Genomic DNA, 19,449 nt, shown 5'->3' with positions numbered 1-19,449 from the left:
CAATTAAAATAGAAGAGGAAATAATAGATCCAGCAGGGAGATATGTAATGATAAAATGTCAGATATATTTGGAGTTTTGGTATCTACTCAATGTATATTCACCTAACGAAGAAGATCAAAAGTTTATGCAAGATATTTTTTTGAAGATAGCAGATACGCAAGGGAACATATTAATAGGAGGGGATTTCAACCTTAATTTGGATTCAAATATGGATAAAACTGGGAAAAAAATTAACAGAAAGAACAAAGTAACCAAATTTATAATTAAATCGATGCAAGAAATGCAACTTTTGGATATATGGAGGAAACAACACCCAAAGGAAAAGGAATATTCATATTATTCGGGTAGACATAAAACATACTCAAGAATAGACCTATTTCTGTTATCAGCTCGTAAGCAAGATAGAGTAAGAAAAACAGAATATAAAGCTAGAATATTATCGGACCATTCACCCTTGATATTGACAACAGAGTTAGAGGACATCCCTCCAAGAATGTATAGATGGAAATTAAACTCCATGCTACTTAAAAGGCAGGATTTTAGAGAATTCATTGAAAGACAAATTAAAATGTACTTTGAAATAAATACGAATCAGTGAAAGATAAGTTTATACTATGGGATGCAATGAAAGCGTTCATTAGAGGGCAAATAATAAGTTATGTAACCAAGATGAAGAAGGACTATAATTAGGAAACAGAGCAGTTGGAAAGGAAAATAGTAAATATAGAAAAAGAATTAGCAATGAAGGAAGATACAACTAAAAGAAGAGAATTGGCAGATCAAAAAATAAAATATGAAACACTACAAACATATATGGTGGAGAAGAACATAATGAAGACAAAACAGAAATATTATGAACTAAGGGAAAAAACGCACAAAATCCTAGCATAGCAGCTTAAGACAGAACAAGCTAAGAAAATTGTATTGGCATCAAGGAAAAAAGACAAACAAATCACATATAATCCAACGGAGATCAATGAAAACTTTAGAGAATTCTATGAACAATTATACCAAACTAAAAACGAAGGGAAAGAAGGCAAAATAGATGAATTTTTAACTAAAATTGAACTACCAAAATCACAAATAGAGGAATAAAATAAATTAACAGAACCATTTGAAATAGTAGAAATACAAGAGATAATAAAAAAAAAATACCAAATAATAAAACACCAGGAGAGGATGAATTCCCAATAGAATTCTATAAAACATTTAAAGATTTATTAATTCCTCCCCTCCTGGAAGTAATCAACCAGATTGACAAAACACAAAGCTTACCAGATTCATGTAAAACAGCAATAATTACAGTAATACCAAAGCAAGGGAAAGATCCACTCGCACCAGCATCATATAGACCAATATCATTACTTAACACAGATTATAAGATAATAGCTAAACTATTAGCAAACAGATTAGCAGATTATGTACCTAAAATGGTAAATCTAGACCAAACTGGATTTATTAAAAAAAGACGCACAACAGACAATATTTGTAAATTTATTAACTTAATTCATGCAGTAGAAGGGAGTAAAGCGCCAACAGTAGCAGTTGCTTTAGACGCAGAGAAGGCCTTTGAAATGAAAGGGGAGGGATTAGACGAAGGGGCCCGAGAAATGAAGGCAGTGTTAGGGAGACATGAGCAGGGAAATGATGAAGCGGAATTCCGTCGATGCCCGTGTGTGTGTATAGGAGGCTGGTCTTTAGTATTTTCCATCCTTTTCGTATTGATCCAAGACTGGGCAAGACCACGTGTTGCCCATGTGCATATTCCGATGAAATGGTGTGGAATGGCCCCTGTTTATAAACAGGCATCTTCCACTCAAGTGGTTTCACATCCTCCTCAATCCCAAGGGTTTGCAAATAGATGAGGGAATATGGAATTGCTGCCAGGAAAGTACAACACGTCTTCAAACTAACAGGATTTTGCAATTTGTAGGAAACAACAGAAGATCACCTACAAAAACATAAGAAGACAGTAGGTGATCTTCTGAAATGGTTGGCAGTCGAGGGTCACTATGGAGTTCATATCACCGAAGACGAATTCTACGCATTAGGTGATGGTTTCCAGATGGAGGAAGAGGACGATGCGATGGGGTCATTTGCTGAGATGGGCGAAAGACTGAATGACCACCAGCAAGGCCTGAAGGTATGAACACTTCCAGGTGTTTTGGATAAGTGTATATTCGAACAATTGTAAAACTATTTTGGATTGGACTTTTCATCAGAACCTCTGATCAGTACAGATTTGATGAAAGGCGACTAAATAAAATTCACTTAAATAATGACTAACACAATTTCTAAATAATGTTGAATTGAATTTTGACGATCTTCTCCCAATCCTATTCAAAGATCTAGCAGATCCTCTTTCTAACTCAGTCCTACTTTCTGTTCTTTGCTCTGGCCCAGTCACGCAAGTGATGAGAGATGACGGGAATATGATTAACTCACTAGTGAAGGGGCAGTGATTGACGATGGTCACAGAGGCCCTTCACTAACAATCTCACCATGGCAGCTTCTTAACAAAAACTCTTCACCTCAGTAATGCTGTATTCTCAGATAATGTGGATCTTGATGTTGTAAAGGGAAGAACCTCCTCCCCTATTTTGATAACTCCAGCACCCACTCATGTGATTAACTCTTTATAACCCATTGAATGGGCCATGCAAGCTATTCACAACCAATAAGGGTTGAGGAAGCATACACCACCGGAATGAATTCTGGCGTAGCAACGTCACTGTTCGTCCACTCAACCAGGCCAGATCCTTGTGCAGATCTAGGGATTGGTTTGGAAAAGAGAGTGAGTAAGGCTACACCCCCTCACTACCACAATTTTCCTGTTGTTGAAGCAACTGTTGGTGACAGCAGGAGCAGAAAGATCCATCCCATGTTTCTCCAGGGGCTCCCTCAATTCTGATGTGTGGTAGCACCATTGTGCTAAATGGGATAGATTCAGAATAAATTGACAGCTGGAATCACAGTGGCCAAAAGGTACGATGGGCCTTTAACATTTGCAGCAGGAAAGTGTTACTTACCATCGTTAGTTCTCCCATTACAACCAAGACAAGTCATCACCATGGTTTAATAGGGAATGCAGATGCACATGAGGTGCCAGACTGATAATCTTACAACATTGGACAGTGGGCAGGCAATGCAGAAAAAAAAATAACATTCCAAAGACAGAATTAACCGCTGATGAAATTTGAGCTCTGTCATCCTTCCGGCTGGATCATGAACAGTAAACAGGAAAAGAGGGACCAAGGGTCTCCTCATTCTCAGTGGAGGTAGTCCTCAGCTTCTGAATAACAAAGTTGGGGTTAAGACACTTTCTAGCATGTTCCATCAGGTTCTTCCGACACCATCACAGAAATCACTTTCACCCCATTTATTTTACTTTGGAACACCAAGTGCAAATAGGACCAGACTCCATCACATTCGAAGTACTGAAGAAGTTCAGTCTAGATTTTTTTGCACCTCTTGTCACAGTTGATCCACTGACATCCTTCTGACAAAGTGGCAAATTCTTCTGGTATCTGGTCCATCTACCAAAAGCAGGACAGAGCCATACTTTAATAATCAGCTGCCCGATGGAAAGTGTGGCCCACACACTGTGACATAAAGTGGCATTGTTCACCAATAACCTGCATAATGGTACTTCATTTGGGTGTTGTCACATGACTCCAGGTCTCCTTCTCACTGTGGTCCTAACATAGACCAGCCATTTTGAGTACTGTAATTACCAAAGCAGATCAGAGGCTACCTGTCAAGCAGTAGGTGGCGAACCTTTGCTCCGCACTTGACTGGATGAGCACAATTCCCAAAGGGCCCAAGGACCTTAACAGCAGAGCAAAGCAGTTGGCTTGATTGGCCCTCCATTCATTCTCTCCACTGAGGTGGTCCTGTATCCTATCAACGGAGTGAACGACATCTACTCGACTCCAAGAATATGTCCAAAGAGGTGCCACCTGACATGGACAGGGACGTGCGGTAGGTCTGTAGGAACATTACTACCTGCTGATTCCCCTTTACACTCCTATCCCTTCTCAGGGGCTAAATTCAGAACTCCCAACCTTATAACTTTGTAGAAAGACCTTGACAAGTAGCATGACAGCTATTCAAGAAGGTGGTCCATGATGACATTGCCGGCAGTGAGGCAGAACTAATCAGTTTGGGCCCTGGCAGGGACACCTGCATCTTGAAGTACTAATGTGAAAATGATAATTACCCAGAATGTTTTCACTAAAATGGGGATAGATTTTCATGTTTGTCATTCCTTAATATGCAGTGCTCAAGTCAGATTTTCATCGTTAAAAAAGAGCAAAGATCTTTAAACATTTGCCAATTGGTCTTATCTTCTTTTCGTAAAGCATTGCTTAACATGTATGCAAATTATTGCCCTGTGTGTGCTTGACAGCCTGGTTTGTTTTGGAATAAGGCGACTTGAATAAAGTCTTGTAAAATCCAAAGGATGTTGAACAAAAAGGTAAAGATAAATACAATAAAGTCACCGTTATGTCTCTGTGTGGGAGGCTTCTTAAATAGCAGAAGTAAAATCTCTTCTGCTATTTGAATCTTGCATCTTCTTAGAGATGCAAGATTCAAATAGCAGAAGAGATTTTACTTATTGATGCCTTCCACCATGCCAGGAAATGTTCATACTCACATAGACATGCACCCCACATTGGTGCACGACATTTACGACAGTGAGACGGGTGTGTTATCTCGTCAGGATCATGTGAACTCTTTTGTAACTTCCTAGGAATACACCCTTCTCACTGTGGTAACCGTCGTGCACTACTGGGGGGCACCTATACATGAGTATGAGTGTGAACAGTTTCCTGAGATGGTAGAAGGCATCAGTAAGTAAACTCCCTTCTGTTATTTGAATCTTGCATCTTTAAGTTATTTAAGAATCCTCCCAGGTAACACGGAGACAGAACATGTTGGCAGTGGTCGGTAAAGAGAACAAGAATAAAACTATAAAATGGATTGGAAGTGACTGAAATCTGAAGGGGAAGAAGAGAAAAAGTACACCTGAAAATGAATGGCTGGTGCAACAGCAGTTCACCCAGTGATGGACGGGAGGCTGAAGATATTGTTGAATCGTTGAAAACGTTTCAGCAGATGTACAATTTAGCAGTGAAAAGCTATTTTAAAAATGCAACAGCGAAGAGAAGGTTAGTGCTATACATGTCTGGATAGGGGAGCCAGGCCGTGACTTATTTAATAGCTGAGAGCTTACGGGGTGGAGAAAAATGATCCAGAGCAGATATTTGCAAAGGTTGTTTCTCACCTTGAACTCAGCTCTAATCCTAGACTTGAATGCAATGAATTTCAAGGTTTTGTGTAAGAGACTGATGAGACTGTTACTAACTTCCTTACTACACCAAAAACTAATGCTGCAAAATGCAGATGGAAGGATATAGAGGAAAGATTAGCTGATCCACTAATATGCCCATCCTGAATGCAAAAGTCTCTTATAGGGAAGGATAGCTTGAAACTGGCCAAAGATATAGAAACAGGCAGAGTCTTCGAATCCACGAGGACACAAATGAAATCCCTATCAATGCAGACCCACCCACAGCAAAGTGAAGGAAGGGTTGATGCTATAAAAAATACAATCAGAAAAGTGCCACCCCCAGGACCTGTAGGAAGGGCAGCAGACAACACCCCTCCGTGACCAAAATGATTGCCCCGCATATGGTTCTGAATGTGGAGCCTACGGCATAGCAAACCACTGGGCGAAGATGTGCAAGTCTGGGGTGAAGGAAACAGTGATACCAGTGAAGAAAAAAAGACAAGAAGATCCACCATCTCTTGAAACTGTTCACACACTCATATACATAGACATCCACCCCACAGTGGTGCACGACAGTTACTACAGTGAGAAGGGTGTATTCTTACACAGTTACAAATTAGTTCACATTCTCATGACTAGATCACAGTCAACTCTAGTTAGATTTCACGTGTTCTCTTTTAAATCATGAAAGAATATTAAATCCCTGAATGGAAAGATAAGGATGAGATCATTCAAATGACAAAAGTTTAATGTGCTTAAGTTTAAAGTAAGTCTGTTTGACGGGGAAGGGACTGTGTACAAATACTGAAGGAGAGGATTTATTTTCTTGTCAGTCAAATTAAATATGGAATATATTCTACTCCATCTCAGCAGGATTCATCCTTTGACACAAGCAAAGAATTGTAGATCAAGGTAGTTGATTAAACCTCCGAAAGCATAAAACCATTTAGATTTCTGGACTTGAAGTACGTTTCCTGTGTGTATTTAAGAGTGTTTTGGTACCCTGATTTTTAATAAATTGGGAAACCTGAATATTTTATTTCAATTGCAAATGCAATAAATAGAAACCTTACCTCCCCCAAGACAACTTGGAGCAATAAAAATGAACCTAGGATTGTTTCTTTTCTAGGAACATCACCAAAAGTTGTCCCGGAAAGAGCAAGAGTTGGTTTTGGCCACAGAGGCAGCTCAGACTTTCCTGGAACAAAATGTCCAGGACCCTTTGCGAGACGAGGAAGTTGCACTGCAGGAGATCTTGAATGTCTTGATGGAGGAGTACGAATCCGCTTTATCAAGTGCAGATTCTCAATTAAACGTGATTGAGGATCTGCATCTAGAATTGCAGAAGTTCCGAAAAGGTGAGAGAAAGTATTCATTTATTTTCCAGATTACTATAAAATACTATTTACTGAGAGTTGAAAAGAATTCTAAGTAAGACAACAGAAAGCTACATGTGGTTTGGAATAACCCCAACTTGTAATTATTACAGGATCCTGTCAATGTATCGAAGTCTAGATAATCTGGTATTTTTTGACCATTTTGAATGCTTTAAAACATTTAACTATTTGACCATTATATTCCTTTAAACAGATCACGATGAATTTGAAACATTCATGAGTCATTTGGAGAAGGAACTAACAAAGATTAAAGCTGGGGAATTTGACTCCACGTCATTGACATTCAAACTTAAGAAGCAGCAATTCCTCTTCAAAGATCTTCAATTTCACAAAGGGGATCTAAGACACCTCAGACGATCTTGGAAAAGTGTCATCGATGCTGCCTTTCACTTTGAAATCAGGAATGCAATTGAAAGCTACAAGATCCAAATTGATCCTGATGCCATAAGCCAACATGTGGAGGAGACGGTTGAGAGCGCCGATGCTCGCTTCAACACACTTCGATCAGAAGTATGACATATCTTCATTTTTTTTTTAGATTAATAGCATTTAAACTCCAATTTTACTTAAGATCAGTAACTTGAGAGCATTTTGATAGACTGAGCAACTTGTGTAAGTTTTAGTCTTAGAAGAGTGGCTCTGGAAAAGGTTTGCGGCTGTTATTAATAATACCCATGAAGAACAGGAACAATGATTAAATCTTTCCAGTATTGTGGAGCTCTCTTGGTGGCCGAACTCACTCAAGTTGGACAGAGACCATTGCAGAAAATAAGTCGTGATCTCATTTCCTTTTAATAAAATCAAATGTCGAACAGATCATAACTGGCGAAGATTTTCCAGACTGGCCTCCCACGTGTATTTGTCACTGAACAAGGTGTAATGTGTCCAATCCACAAAGGTCACATCGCTGGTTCAATATTCCTAAACTCAACGGTGAGGCTTGAATGGCATAACAGAAATGCAGCGTGTTCGGCTGGAACAAGCCCAGCCCCAAAAGAATTTCTGTCTAATCTTCACTGACACACTAAATTTGTGAAGGTTTTCAATGCTTCTGATATATTCCTGACTATCAGTTTATTTTGAAAGCAAACTCAAAATATTAATTAAAAGATTTATTGACATAATAAGAAAATGGAACAGTATGGCAGGGTAACAGGCATTTCACCTTTGGTGAGAAGTGAACATTGCCTTTTTGTCTGTGACCCTCAAAAAACTTGATGCAGGGAACAAAAAAATTATAGTTGGCATAAGTGATGGACCAGTAATGTATCGCTTGACTCATTTTGGATCGATTGGACACTCGATATTTGATAGCATCACAAAATCGTACATTTTAAAAATCCACATACTCATTCATTTCTTTCACTCTATAGTGCATTGGACTTGGATCCCGTCTTGGCAAAAAGTTGTTTGAACAATGGCAAGAGAAGGCAGATGAGCTGCGTTTGTGGCTAGAGAGAATTGAAACAGAAAGACGAATGGTTCAGCTGGAGGCCATCTCTAATCCAGAAATCTTGCAGCAAGAACTTGAAAATATCATGGTAAATTAAAGTTGTTATTTCATAAATCACTGTGTAATGTTGCTTAATCTAATTTACGAGTAGAATAATTAATGCTTTGAAATAATGTTAATGTGCACATCCAATAACAGTGGTGAAGGCCACATGGGAGGTTGTAAGTTTGGCACCTGAAATAGGAAGTTGAGCTCCATTCATTCCACCTTGATCAGGTTTTAATGGGAGCCTGATGAAGATCCAACAGCCAATTTGCTTCCAGATGGTGGGGGCAAGATTGGAAACTGTAACAAAGAAGCCAAACAGTTCTGCTCTCATTGTGTGTCTATTTTCAGTATGGGTTTCCTCAGACCTTATCCATGTTTAATGGGGGCCTGGTGACTAAGGATATGGTGGCAGAATTTTGGACGACCTCCAAGATTATAACAGCAGAGCAAAAAATCTCAGCAAATCATTAATGGGATCATCAGGTGCAGAGACGATAACTCCATAGATGGGGGTTTCAGGAACAGGGGAAGGGAGGTGGGAGGAAAGTGGTGATTTGGAGCACATTTGGAGGTAAGATTTGTTTGCAAAGTGGCAGAGATTGATTTATTCCAAAGAAGTATTCGAACCATAGAACCTTACAATATTACAGAACAGAAACAGGCCCCTTTGGCCCTTCTTGTCTGTTCCGAACCCTTTTTCTGCCGAGGCCCTCTGACACACCCAGTCCATAGCCCTCCATACCTCTCCCATCCATGTACCAGTCCAAATTCTTTTCAAATTAAAAATTGAGCCCACAGTCACCACTTCAACGGACAGCTTGTTCCACTCTCCCACCTCTTCACTCTGTGTGAAGACGTTCTCCCTCATGTTCCCCCTAAATTTATCCCCTTCACCCTTACCCCATGTCCTCTGGTTTGTATTTCACTTGCTCTCAGTGGAACAAGCCTACCTATATTTACTCTGTCCTCCACATCATTTTAAATCTCTCTCTCAATTCTTCCCTCATTCTACACTCCAGGGAATAAAATCATAACCTGTTTAACCTTTTCCTACAACTCTGCTCCTGACGTCCAGGCCACATCCAAGTCAATCTCTGCACAATTGCCATCCTTCCTGCAGTTAGGTGATCCAAACTGCACACAATAATCCAAATTGGGTCTCACCAATGAAAATTAGACTTTATCCTTTGATTGATCAAGGTCAATGTGCCAAAAGTTCTCTTTGCAACCCTATCCACATGTGACACCATTTTCAGAGAATGAGGTGTCTGTATTCCCAGATCCCTCTGTTCTATCGTACTCCTCACTGCCCGACTGGTTACCATGTATGTCCTTTCTTGGCTTGTCCTTCCAAAATGCAACACCTCACACTCATCTGCATTAAATTCTATCTTCCATTTTTCAGCCCATGTTTCCAACAGGTCCAGATCCCTCTGCAAGCTTTGAAAACCTTCTTTGCTGTCCACAACACCTCCAATCCTAGTGTCACCTGCAAACTTGCTGATCCAATTTACCGCATTATCAACCAGATAGCCTTTCTATCTTCATTGAGGATAACTTCATTGAGGATTTTTCTTGCATTTTCTATACTCTTCAAGCACCTCATTTGCTCTGTGATGTCTATACCTGCTGCACACCTCTCTACTTCCAAATGATTCCTAAGCCTGTTAATCTTGACAGGAACATGCAAAGTCTGTCCTTTCCAAATTTCACCTTTGTAGGTCTTCCACTGACCCCGCATATACTTTTCCAGGTCAACACCTTCTCAATCCTTTCTCATTTCCTCAAAATTGGCCTTTCTGCAATTTAGAACCTCAATCCGAGTCCCAGACCTATCCTTCTCCATCATTAACTAAACTAATGGCATCATGTTGACTGGAGTTGATGTTTGAGGAATTGGAATTTGAATCAGAAAGACAAATCACTAGTTCCAGTTTTGCTTTTCTGAAGTGGAGGGCTTTTCTGCTCATGCAGTCAGAGAAAAGTCGGACCATTTATTGCAGTAAATGGCCTGGGATTGATGGTCATGGAGAAAAGCTGTGGTCGAGAGGAGTCACGTGATGGAGTAGTAGCCGGACGGTGAACTCCAGCCCTCTCCAGAAAAGTCGGGAAAAACAAAGGAAAACACAAAGGAACAGAAATAAAAGTTACAGAAAAGTGAGTATAAAGGTGGAAAGAAGATGGCGACTAAAAAAGAAAAATTGAAAGCAACGGTAAGAAGAGAGGAAGAGAAGACAAAGGAGGAAAAAGGTGAAGGCCTTACCTGTCCGAAGAGGCCCGCTGCGGAGAGAGAAACTCGCTCCCTCAGGTCGGTAAATAATGGACTACAAAAATGGCTCGCTGAGCCGAGTAAAAGTGCGCAACCGCGCATGCGCGAGGAATCGCGCATGCGCGATGCGAATGAAAAAAACACACCGACGGGAGGGGGGACCAGCTGGGGTGTCGATCTCCACAGCCGGCAACGACAGCTGCAGAACACCTGCAGCAAGAAGAGACCACAGAAGACAATAGAAACAAGAAAGAAGAGAAGGAAAGGGCAAAAAAGAAACAACAGATGGCCAACCCAGAGGAAGAAGAAGAGGAAGAGGGAGAGTACAGTGAAATAGAAGAAGAAAAGAAAGGCAAGATAAAGAAGGTACTTTCTCTTATTAAAGGATACATGGAGTCATTTAAAGAATGGCAAACACAGGAATTTAATGATTTAAGAAAAAGAATAAACAACACAGAAGAGAAAATGAATAAAATAGAGATGACCTTAACAGAAATGGGAAAGAAAATGGACAAGATGGAAGAGCGGGCAGTAGCAGCAGAAATGGAGGTAGAAGACTTAAAAAAGAAATTGGAGGAATCTAATAAAAAAACTAAAGAGACACAAGAACTACTAGCTCAAAAAATAGATACAATGGAAAATTATAACAGAAGAAATAACATAAAGATAGTGGGCCTTAAGGAAGATGAAGAAGGCAAGAATATGAGGGAGTTTATAAAAGAGTGGATCCCTAAGACCCTAGGATGTCCAGAACTACAGCAAGAAATGGAAATAGAAAGGGCACATAGAGTATTGGCCTCTAAACCACAACCACAACAAAAACCAAGATCTATTGTAGTAAAATTCCTAAGATATACTACAAGAGAAAAGGTACTGGAGAAGACAATGGAAAAAGTAAGAGAGGGCAACAAACCACTGGAGTATAAAGGGCAAAAAATCTTCATTTATCCAGATATAAGTTTTGAACTCCTAAAGAAGAGAAAAGAGTTCAATACAGCAAAGACGATTTTATGGAAGAAAGGGTATAAATTTATACTAAAGCATCCAGCGGTATTGAAAATATTTATTCCAGGACAACAAAACAGACTATTCTCGGATCCAGAAGAAGCACAAAAATTTGCAGAACAATTACAAAAATAGACTGAGGGAGGAAGACGGGTAATGAGAGTAAAAATGATCACGATTGATATGTATGTGGGTAAAGACAAAAATAGACTGAGGGATGAAGACGGGTAATGAGAGTAAAAATGATCACGATTGATATGTATGCGGGTAAAGAGGTATAAGAGTGAATAGAGACAATGTGCATACGTGAATGTATCTGTACTTAGAGGAAAATATAGATAGTATAGACAAGAATTAATAAGGGAAGGTAATGGAATAGAGAGAATAAGGAGGGAATTAAAAGAGTGACCTTTGTGACATATGAAAAGTGAAATCTTTTCTGGGGGGGGCGGGGTGGGGGGAAATAGCGGTCACTGCAAAATCAGTTGACGCTTGCGAGTGGATTCGCAAATCCAAATGGAGAGGGGAGATGTGGTTGTCCGACAAGGGATAAAGGACAACTCAGGAGGGGAAGGGGAGATTGGGGATAAATAAGATAGAAATAGGAGAATAAGGAAAATGTTGGATGTTGTAGGAATGTTGTCTTATAAAGAGTTGAAAATAAGAAAACAGAAATGGAAAAGGAGGAAAGGTAATGATGGAAAAACGGAAAGAGAAGATAAACAAAATATAAAAGGGCTACGCTGAACTATATGACTTTAAATATTAATGGAATACATAACCAAATTAAAAGGAAGAAACTACTAAATTTAAATGAATAAATGTATTCCATTAGAAAAAATAACATATAGGTTAAGAAATAATATTGAAATATTCGAACAAGTATAGGAGCCTTACATTAAATACAATAGTGAGAACCTACCGGGGACAAACATTACCTAAGTTGATGGAAGGAGAAGGAAAGAAAAGAATGGACTCAGTAGAATTTCTGGTGTATTTTTGTTGAATGACAACATTGTCTGACTGGCTTAATGCAACCTAGATTGTATACCTAAAATGGATGAGGGGGGGGGGGTGGGGGGGTGGCTTGGGAGGAGGGGGGGGGGGAGAAAAAGTCACTGTATATGTGTGAAAAAGAAATAGTGTATATCATGGCTAATGTGATTTAGGGTGTGAAAAATAAAAAAAATTAAAAAATAAAAGAGAAAAGCTGTGGTCCATTAAGTGCTCGTGGGAATAGGAGTTGCAAATGGGTCAGATTGCTGAGGGAGAACACATATTTACTTTTGAAGGATGATGGATTGGGGAGAGGGGTCATCCGGAGTAAAAGTAGACGGACAGGCCGAAAAGCGATAATGCAGAATAACCCTCTGCAGCCAAATCTATGTCCATTAGTGGTGAAAAGCCAAATGAGTTCTTCAGCATTATTTTATCAATGCTGATGTAAATCTAAGCATCAGAACATTTTTAAATATTTTCTTGTGACCTTGATGGTTTGCAAGGGGACTTCAGGGCCGGTCAAGAGATGTAGACAAGATAAAGATGATGAGCTCAACAGAATCAGAAAATGCTCAAACATCAGGCGTATTAAATACCTCGAAGCATTAATGAGTAATGAGTAATGATCAATAGAAAGTTTGAGCTGGTTGTTTGAGAAAATTCCAATATCCTGTGGTTATTGGGTCCTTGAAAATGTTCGCCTCCTCACCCCAAAGCAGGCCAGAGAGTTGTTGGTATTTATGATAATTTATAGAATCGTCTTCACAGGCTGTTTATCTCATTGACCCCAAGACAATATCGAAATTAACCAAAGTATCGGCAAATCTAAGATATACAGAAAGAAATATTAATTTTATTGTGAATGAGTCATTGTGTCATTTTGAAATCACAGGTCCTTCAGGGAGAAATTTCTGAACATGAAGATGGTGTCGAAAAGTTACAGGAGGCAGCAAAGTGCCTGCTGTCCTTGAGCATTGATGTTGTTCCAAATGTACTCCAGCTTCGAAAGACCACAGGTACCATTTCAACATTTGCTGCTTAGATCAAAAAATGGTTCTCTAATTCCAACAAATACAAGTGATGCTTCCAGCTGGAAAATTAGACATTTTCAAAATGTGCAAATTACCAGTGGGGACCCACCAACCTCTTTGAACTATTCTAAAATATTTCTTGCAATTGATTGGATTTCAAATGTTGAATCATCTTTACCTAGCACGTCATAAATAGGCTATCATTTCATAAAAAGCTCTGAAAACTCTAAATTTAATGGAAAGACCATTTACTAAAGAACTGTGCACACTTCAATAAATGTTTGAATAAAATGCAGTATTTAAGAAAGTTCAATAGAACTTTCTCCAGTGAATTGTGGACAGTGATTCAGACTCGTAGGCCAGAATCACAATAGTATTGCAAAATGTGTGTTTATTGAATGAAATTTCTGCTCAAGTGGTGCATCTTAGAAGTGTTGGGTCTTATAAATTTGTTGCATTGAAGGTACTGAATTAAGAACCATATTTGGAGCCTTGGAAATGAAAATGACGGCAAATGGGAATTCTTACAGTGAATTCGTTGAAAGTGATGCTCTGCGATTATTTAATAAAGCAGCCAGGCTCCAGTCATGCATACTTGTCCGTGGCTCATCAATTGAAGAGGAGATTGAATGATTGGAAACCAGATATCTTCCAATCATAGAAACAAGACTGGAAATAGGAAACAAATGTTACAATATGCCAGCATGACGGTGAAGTCACGAGCTCCATCGAAATGTTAATGTTGCTTTTCTTTTTTCCAGATGCTCTATCAGCTCATTTATTTTTCTACATTTTTGTTTTCTTTCCTAAATCTCAGAAATTCTATATTTTCTGAAGAGTGTGTTTGTCTTGTTGATCAGTTATTACTAGAAATAGAGGGTATGTAGAAATGGTAGAAGGTTAAGCAGCGGCCATTTACCAAGTGTGAACATCTGGCAAACATGCAGCCAAGGAAGTGTTTAGGGCTGTGATGTCTCAAAGACCCCCCAATGAGAGGGGATTTCTCATGCTGTGCTGGGAGGGCACTGAAGATCCATGCATCTGAGCACCCGAAGGGCGGGATACAGTTCTGGTGAGAACGGTTGCAGCTGCTCTCAGAGTCTTCTCTATTCAGCTTTGATTGTTGTTCCTGCTCCTCCACGGCCCCAGCTCCCCCCCAACTTCACCTGCTCCTCTTGATGAGTAAAAGGCCTTGAATTCAACATGTTTTCAACAAAGAGTTGCACAACTGTCCTTTTCTTTCTCTCTCCATTTCCTTTTGCAAATGTCCCTTCCTTTTCACTGTTCCTCATTTCACTCGTCTGCTATTTCACGCTGATTCCCTCCAAACTTTTTTCATTCCTTGCTCACATTTTTGCCCCTACTTGTTGCTCGTCATCTTCTGTTCTGCATTGCTTTAAATATTACTAAACCCACAGTTCTCCTTTCTCCAAAACAAAAAATGTGTTTGTTGGGATGAAAACACCGGAACCTTGTGGTAAATCTTTGAAGACACTTTTAAATGTATGTGTAACAGAACCTTGTGTTCATTTTAGCTACCATCGAACAGAGATTCCAGCTTTTGCGTGAGGAAACATCAGAGCAGAAGAGGACATTGGAACGGACAAATGTCCAAGTGGAAGATCTCGAAGGTTTACTTTTACCTGGCACTTCTCACCACTGCGATTTTGGAAATGTTTTATTTCTGGATTGATGAAGCAGGGTCGTTGACCTAGTTGAGAAACATTGCTATTTTGCACACATAACTGGTCCCTAATAGCAATGCAGGAATGACCTAATGATGTTGATTGCAAGATAAATCTTGGCTGGGACAATTACAGTCCGGATACAGGACTTCTCGGCCCCTCGAGTCCACACCGATTTAAGTGAGCTCCTCTAGCCCCACTTACCCACTCCCTGTCCGTATCCCTCCAATCCCCTCACATCCATGCAGCTATCCAACTTGTTCTGAAATGACACAAGAAGTTACATCCCAGACCCTGGCACCAGGGAGACAAACTACCAATCTGTTTCCTTATTCGTATCCACAGAATCCCCAATTTGTCCTCCTGACCATCGAATCCCCTATAACTATTACCCTCCTCTTCCTTTCCCTACCCTTTTGGGCAACAGAGGCCGACCTTATGCCAGAGATACAGCCATTGATTGCTTCCCCAGCCTGAATGCTCCTCAAGGAGGAGTACAATTTGTTGAGTGCTTCAGTCACAGGGGCCCCCTCCTGTATCTGTCTCTTCCCTTTTCCCTCTCCTAAATGTAATCCACTGATCCTCCTCCTGTGGCCCTGTTGAGACCACCTGGCTATAGCTCCTATCTATGACGGCCTCACTCTCAATGACCAGGTCGAGGTCATTGAGCTGCAGCTCCAATTCCCTAACACGGTCCCTGAGACACTGCAGCTCAGTACACCTAGTGCAATCGTGGATGTCCAGGAGGTCGAAGACTCCAGGACCTTTCACATCTGACACTGAAAAGAGCAAACTGCTCTCACACTCAACCCTTCTCTCTCCCCCTCACCTTAGAAAGAGAAAATAACAAAAAAATATAGTCTTACCTTAATCTAGATACTCGACCTCAGCCCCTATACGGTGAAGCCTCTCGAGCCAAAGCCTCGAAGCCCCACTCTTTCACCAGGCCACTCTCTCATTGGGCCACTCCTCTCTGGCTTCTCCTTTGCCTTTTCCTCCTTTTATTGGCCTTGACCAATTAAACCTGTCACTCTCAACTCGCTCCTCCTCCGAACACTGCCCAAACTCTGGTCTCCGTCTCCTCCGACTCGCTGCTCGAACCGACTAGGCCCGAGGCCGGGTAAAGAACAGAATTTATTGTACGATAGAATCTTGTATGTTCTTTAAAAACCATATAGGATGTGGTTTAAGGTCTCATCCAAACCAATTGCATCCACTCATGCAATTTGATTTCACTACTTCCCCAATGTGCCATTTAGAAATGCACAGAATGACGTGGATGTTGCTTCTCTTCACCATCTGAAACAAGTAAATGGGTTCTTACTATTAAAGCTCCTGCCTCGCATGTTCGAAGTTTGAAAAAGATCAAAGCTGGTGCATAGTTTCATGCATCCACAAGTGTATAAAAAATGGGTTGTGGCAAATCATCGGCAATTATCCATGCCTGCTGCATCCAGGCATATTTGAAGATTGGAGCACGACTGCAACGCCATGTCAACTGTGGCGGATTAACTACCACTCCAGGCAGAGCTTTAGTAAAGCCCCCCTAACCTTGCCTCCCTGCCCCACTCTTTGCTGAATCGAATAAAGTGACATTAAGTTACTTTAAATAACATATTAGGGGTCTCCAAAGTAGTCGATATCGACCCTTGGTGAAGGGGTGGGGGGGGGTGGGTTGGAGAGGCAGCAGCGTGACCCAGATGTGTGGGGGGGGGGGTGAGACAGCAGCACCACTCACGTGGGCAAGGAGGGAGATAGACAGCAGCGCGACTCGGGTGGATTGGAGAATGGTAAATGGAGTCCCCTTGTTTAAAAAAGGTAATAGGGAGAATCTTGGGAATTAGGGTTAGTCTTACATTATTGGTGAGTAAACTAATGGAAGGGATTCTTAAGGATGGGATCTATGAAGATCTGGAGAAATACACTCTACTCAAGGATAGTTAGCATGTCTTTGTGAAGGCAAGCTTGGGCCTCACAAATCTAACTCAGTCTTTGGAGGAGGTTACAAAAGAAATTAATGAGGGTAGGGTGATAGATGTGGTCTACGAGGATTTTAGCAAGGCATCTGACAAGGTCAGTCACAGGAGACTCCTTCAGAAAGTCATGAGTCATGAGATTAGCGAAAAATTACCTGCATGAAATAAAAGCTGTCATGTCGGAAGAAAGCAGAGAGTCGTAGTGGAAAGAAAGTATTCTGCCTGGAGGTTGGTGCCGCAGGGATCTGTTCTGCGACCCCTAGTCTTTGTGATTTTCATGTCACCTGGATGAAGAGGCGGATGGATAGGTCAGTAAGTTTGCGGATGTCACGGAGGTTGGTTTGGAGGAGTTGTGGATGGAGATGAAGGCTGTTGAAGGTTACAAAATGATGAAGGTGGGTTGCAGAGTTAGGCAGAAAAGTGGTAGATGGATTTCAATCCAGATAAGTGAGAGTTGATGCATTTTGGAAGGACAAACCAGAAGGCTGAGTCCAGAGTTAATGGTCGGTTACTTAAGAGTGTGGATGAACAGAGGAACCTTGGGTTGCAAATCTACACATTTCTCAAGGTTGCCACACAGTTTGATAGGAGAGTGAACAAGGATTATGGTGTGCTGTGATTCCTTCATAGGGGGTTTGAATTCAGGAGTAGAGTGGTCATGTTGCAAATCTATAAATCTTTGGTATGACTCACTTAGAATATTATGTTCAGTTCTGGTCACCTCATTATAGGAAGGAGAGGGGACAGAGGAGATTTACCAGGATGCTGCCTGGATTGGGAAACAATTCTCATGAGGCAAGGTTCGCAGAGCTGGAGTGTAGAAGGATTAGAGGAGACGTGATAGAGGTCTACAAGATCTTCGACATCCTTCCGTGAATTCAGGGACCAGAACACTACGTAATATTCCAAATGCAGCAAACCAAAATTTTATACAGCTGTAACTTGACTCACCAACTTTTACACTCAGTGCCTCAAATCAAGAAATCCAGCAGGCTGGATGTTTCTTTACCATCCTCTCCACCATGTTGTCTCTTTCAGGGAGCAGAGAGTGCTCACTCAAAATCCTTCTCTTCATCAATGCTAGAAAAGATATATTGTAGTCTTTCCCATGCATTTGACCTCCCCCCCTCCCAAATCCAACACCTCACTCAGGGGAGGGAGAGGGGAAGAGGAGGGAGAGGGGAAGGAGATGGAGAGGAAAAGAGAGGGAGGGAGTGTTGTCGAGGAAGGGGGAGGGATATAGTGAGAGGGTGAAGGGAAGAGGAAAAAGAGAGAGTGGGGAAGGAGAGGGAGGGAGAGTTGTCAAGGAAGGCAGTGGGATAGAGGGAGAGAGGGTAAGTGGAAGAGGAGGAGAGGGAAAGGGGAAGAAGAGAGAGGAAGAAATGTCGAGGAAGGGGGGAAGGATACAGGGAGAGTTTGAGGAGAAGGAGAGGAAGTGGAGAAGGAGAGGGAGAGAAAAGGATAGGGAGGGAGAGTTGTAAAGGAAGGGGGAGGAATATAGGGAGAGGGTGAGGGGCATAAGAGAGGGGAAGGAGAGAGAGAAGGACGGAGTGGGAGGTAGAGTTGTCGAAGAAGGGGTGGGTTAGAGGGGAAGAGGAGAGGGAGAGGCAGGGAGAGTTGTCAAAGAAGGGAAGGGATTGGGGGAGTGGGTGTGGGGAAGAGGAGAAGTAGATGGATAGGGGAAGGAGAGGAAGAGGAAAGAAGAGGGAGGGAGAGTTGTCGAGGAAGGGTAAGGAATATAGGGAGGGGGTGAGGGGAAGGAGAAGGGAAAGAGGATGAAGGATAGTTGTCAAGGAATGCAGAGGGTTATAGGGAGATTGTGAGTGGAAGGGAAGGAGAGGGAGGTTGGGAGAGTTATCGAGGAAGGGGAGGGATATAGGTAGAGAGTGGGGGAGGAGAAGAAGATGGAGAGTGGAAGGAATGGGAGAGGGAGGGAGAGTTGTCGAGGAAGGGGAGGGATAGTGTGAGGGTGAGAAGAAAGAGGGAGAGAGGAAGGAGATGGAGAGGGAGGGAGACTTGTCGAGGAATGGGGTAGGATATAGGGAAGAGTGTAAGGGTAAGAGGAGAATGAGAGCGATAAGAGATGGAGAGGGAGAGGAAAGGAGAGAGGGAGAGTTGGTGAGGAAGGGGGAGCGATATAGGCTGAGGGTGAGGGGAAGAGGAGGAGAGGGAAAGGAGAGGGAGAGGAAAGGAGAGTGAGGGAGAGTTTTCGAGGAAGGGGGAGTAATGGGGTGAGGGTGAGGTGGAGAAGGAGAGGGAGAGGGGAAGGAGAGGGAGGGGAAGGAGGGGGAA

The 19,449-nt window shown here is 41.5% G+C and overlaps 1 protein-coding gene across 3 annotated transcripts in view; it reads left to right on the top strand.

Moving 5' to 3' along the window:
- LOC138750503 (microtubule-actin cross-linking factor 1-like) overlaps positions 1–19,449 on the top strand; it is a 33,687-nt gene that overhangs the window by 8,822 nt on the left and 5,416 nt on the right. For all 3 annotated transcript variants that reach the window (XM_069912576.1, XM_069912578.1, XM_069912575.1), the window contains exons 2-7: positions 1,935–2,144; positions 6,424–6,652; positions 6,885–7,201; positions 8,065–8,232; positions 13,358–13,481; positions 15,032–15,127. In XM_069912576.1, the coding sequence (XP_069768677.1) occupies positions 1,935–2,144; positions 6,424–6,652; positions 6,885–7,201; positions 8,065–8,232; positions 13,358–13,481; positions 15,032–15,127 (1,144 nt within the window). The remainder of the gene's footprint in view (positions 1–1,934; positions 2,145–6,423; positions 6,653–6,884; positions 7,202–8,064; positions 8,233–13,357; positions 13,482–15,031; positions 15,128–19,449) is intronic.

Source organism: Narcine bancroftii, unplaced genomic scaffold (genome assembly GCF_036971445.1).
Source record: "Narcine bancroftii isolate sNarBan1 unplaced genomic scaffold, sNarBan1.hap1 Scaffold_154, whole genome shotgun sequence".
Lineage (NCBI taxonomy): Eukaryota > Metazoa > Chordata > Chondrichthyes > Torpediniformes > Narcinidae > Narcine > Narcine bancroftii.
This window is presented reverse-complemented; position numbering and strand designations above follow the sequence as displayed.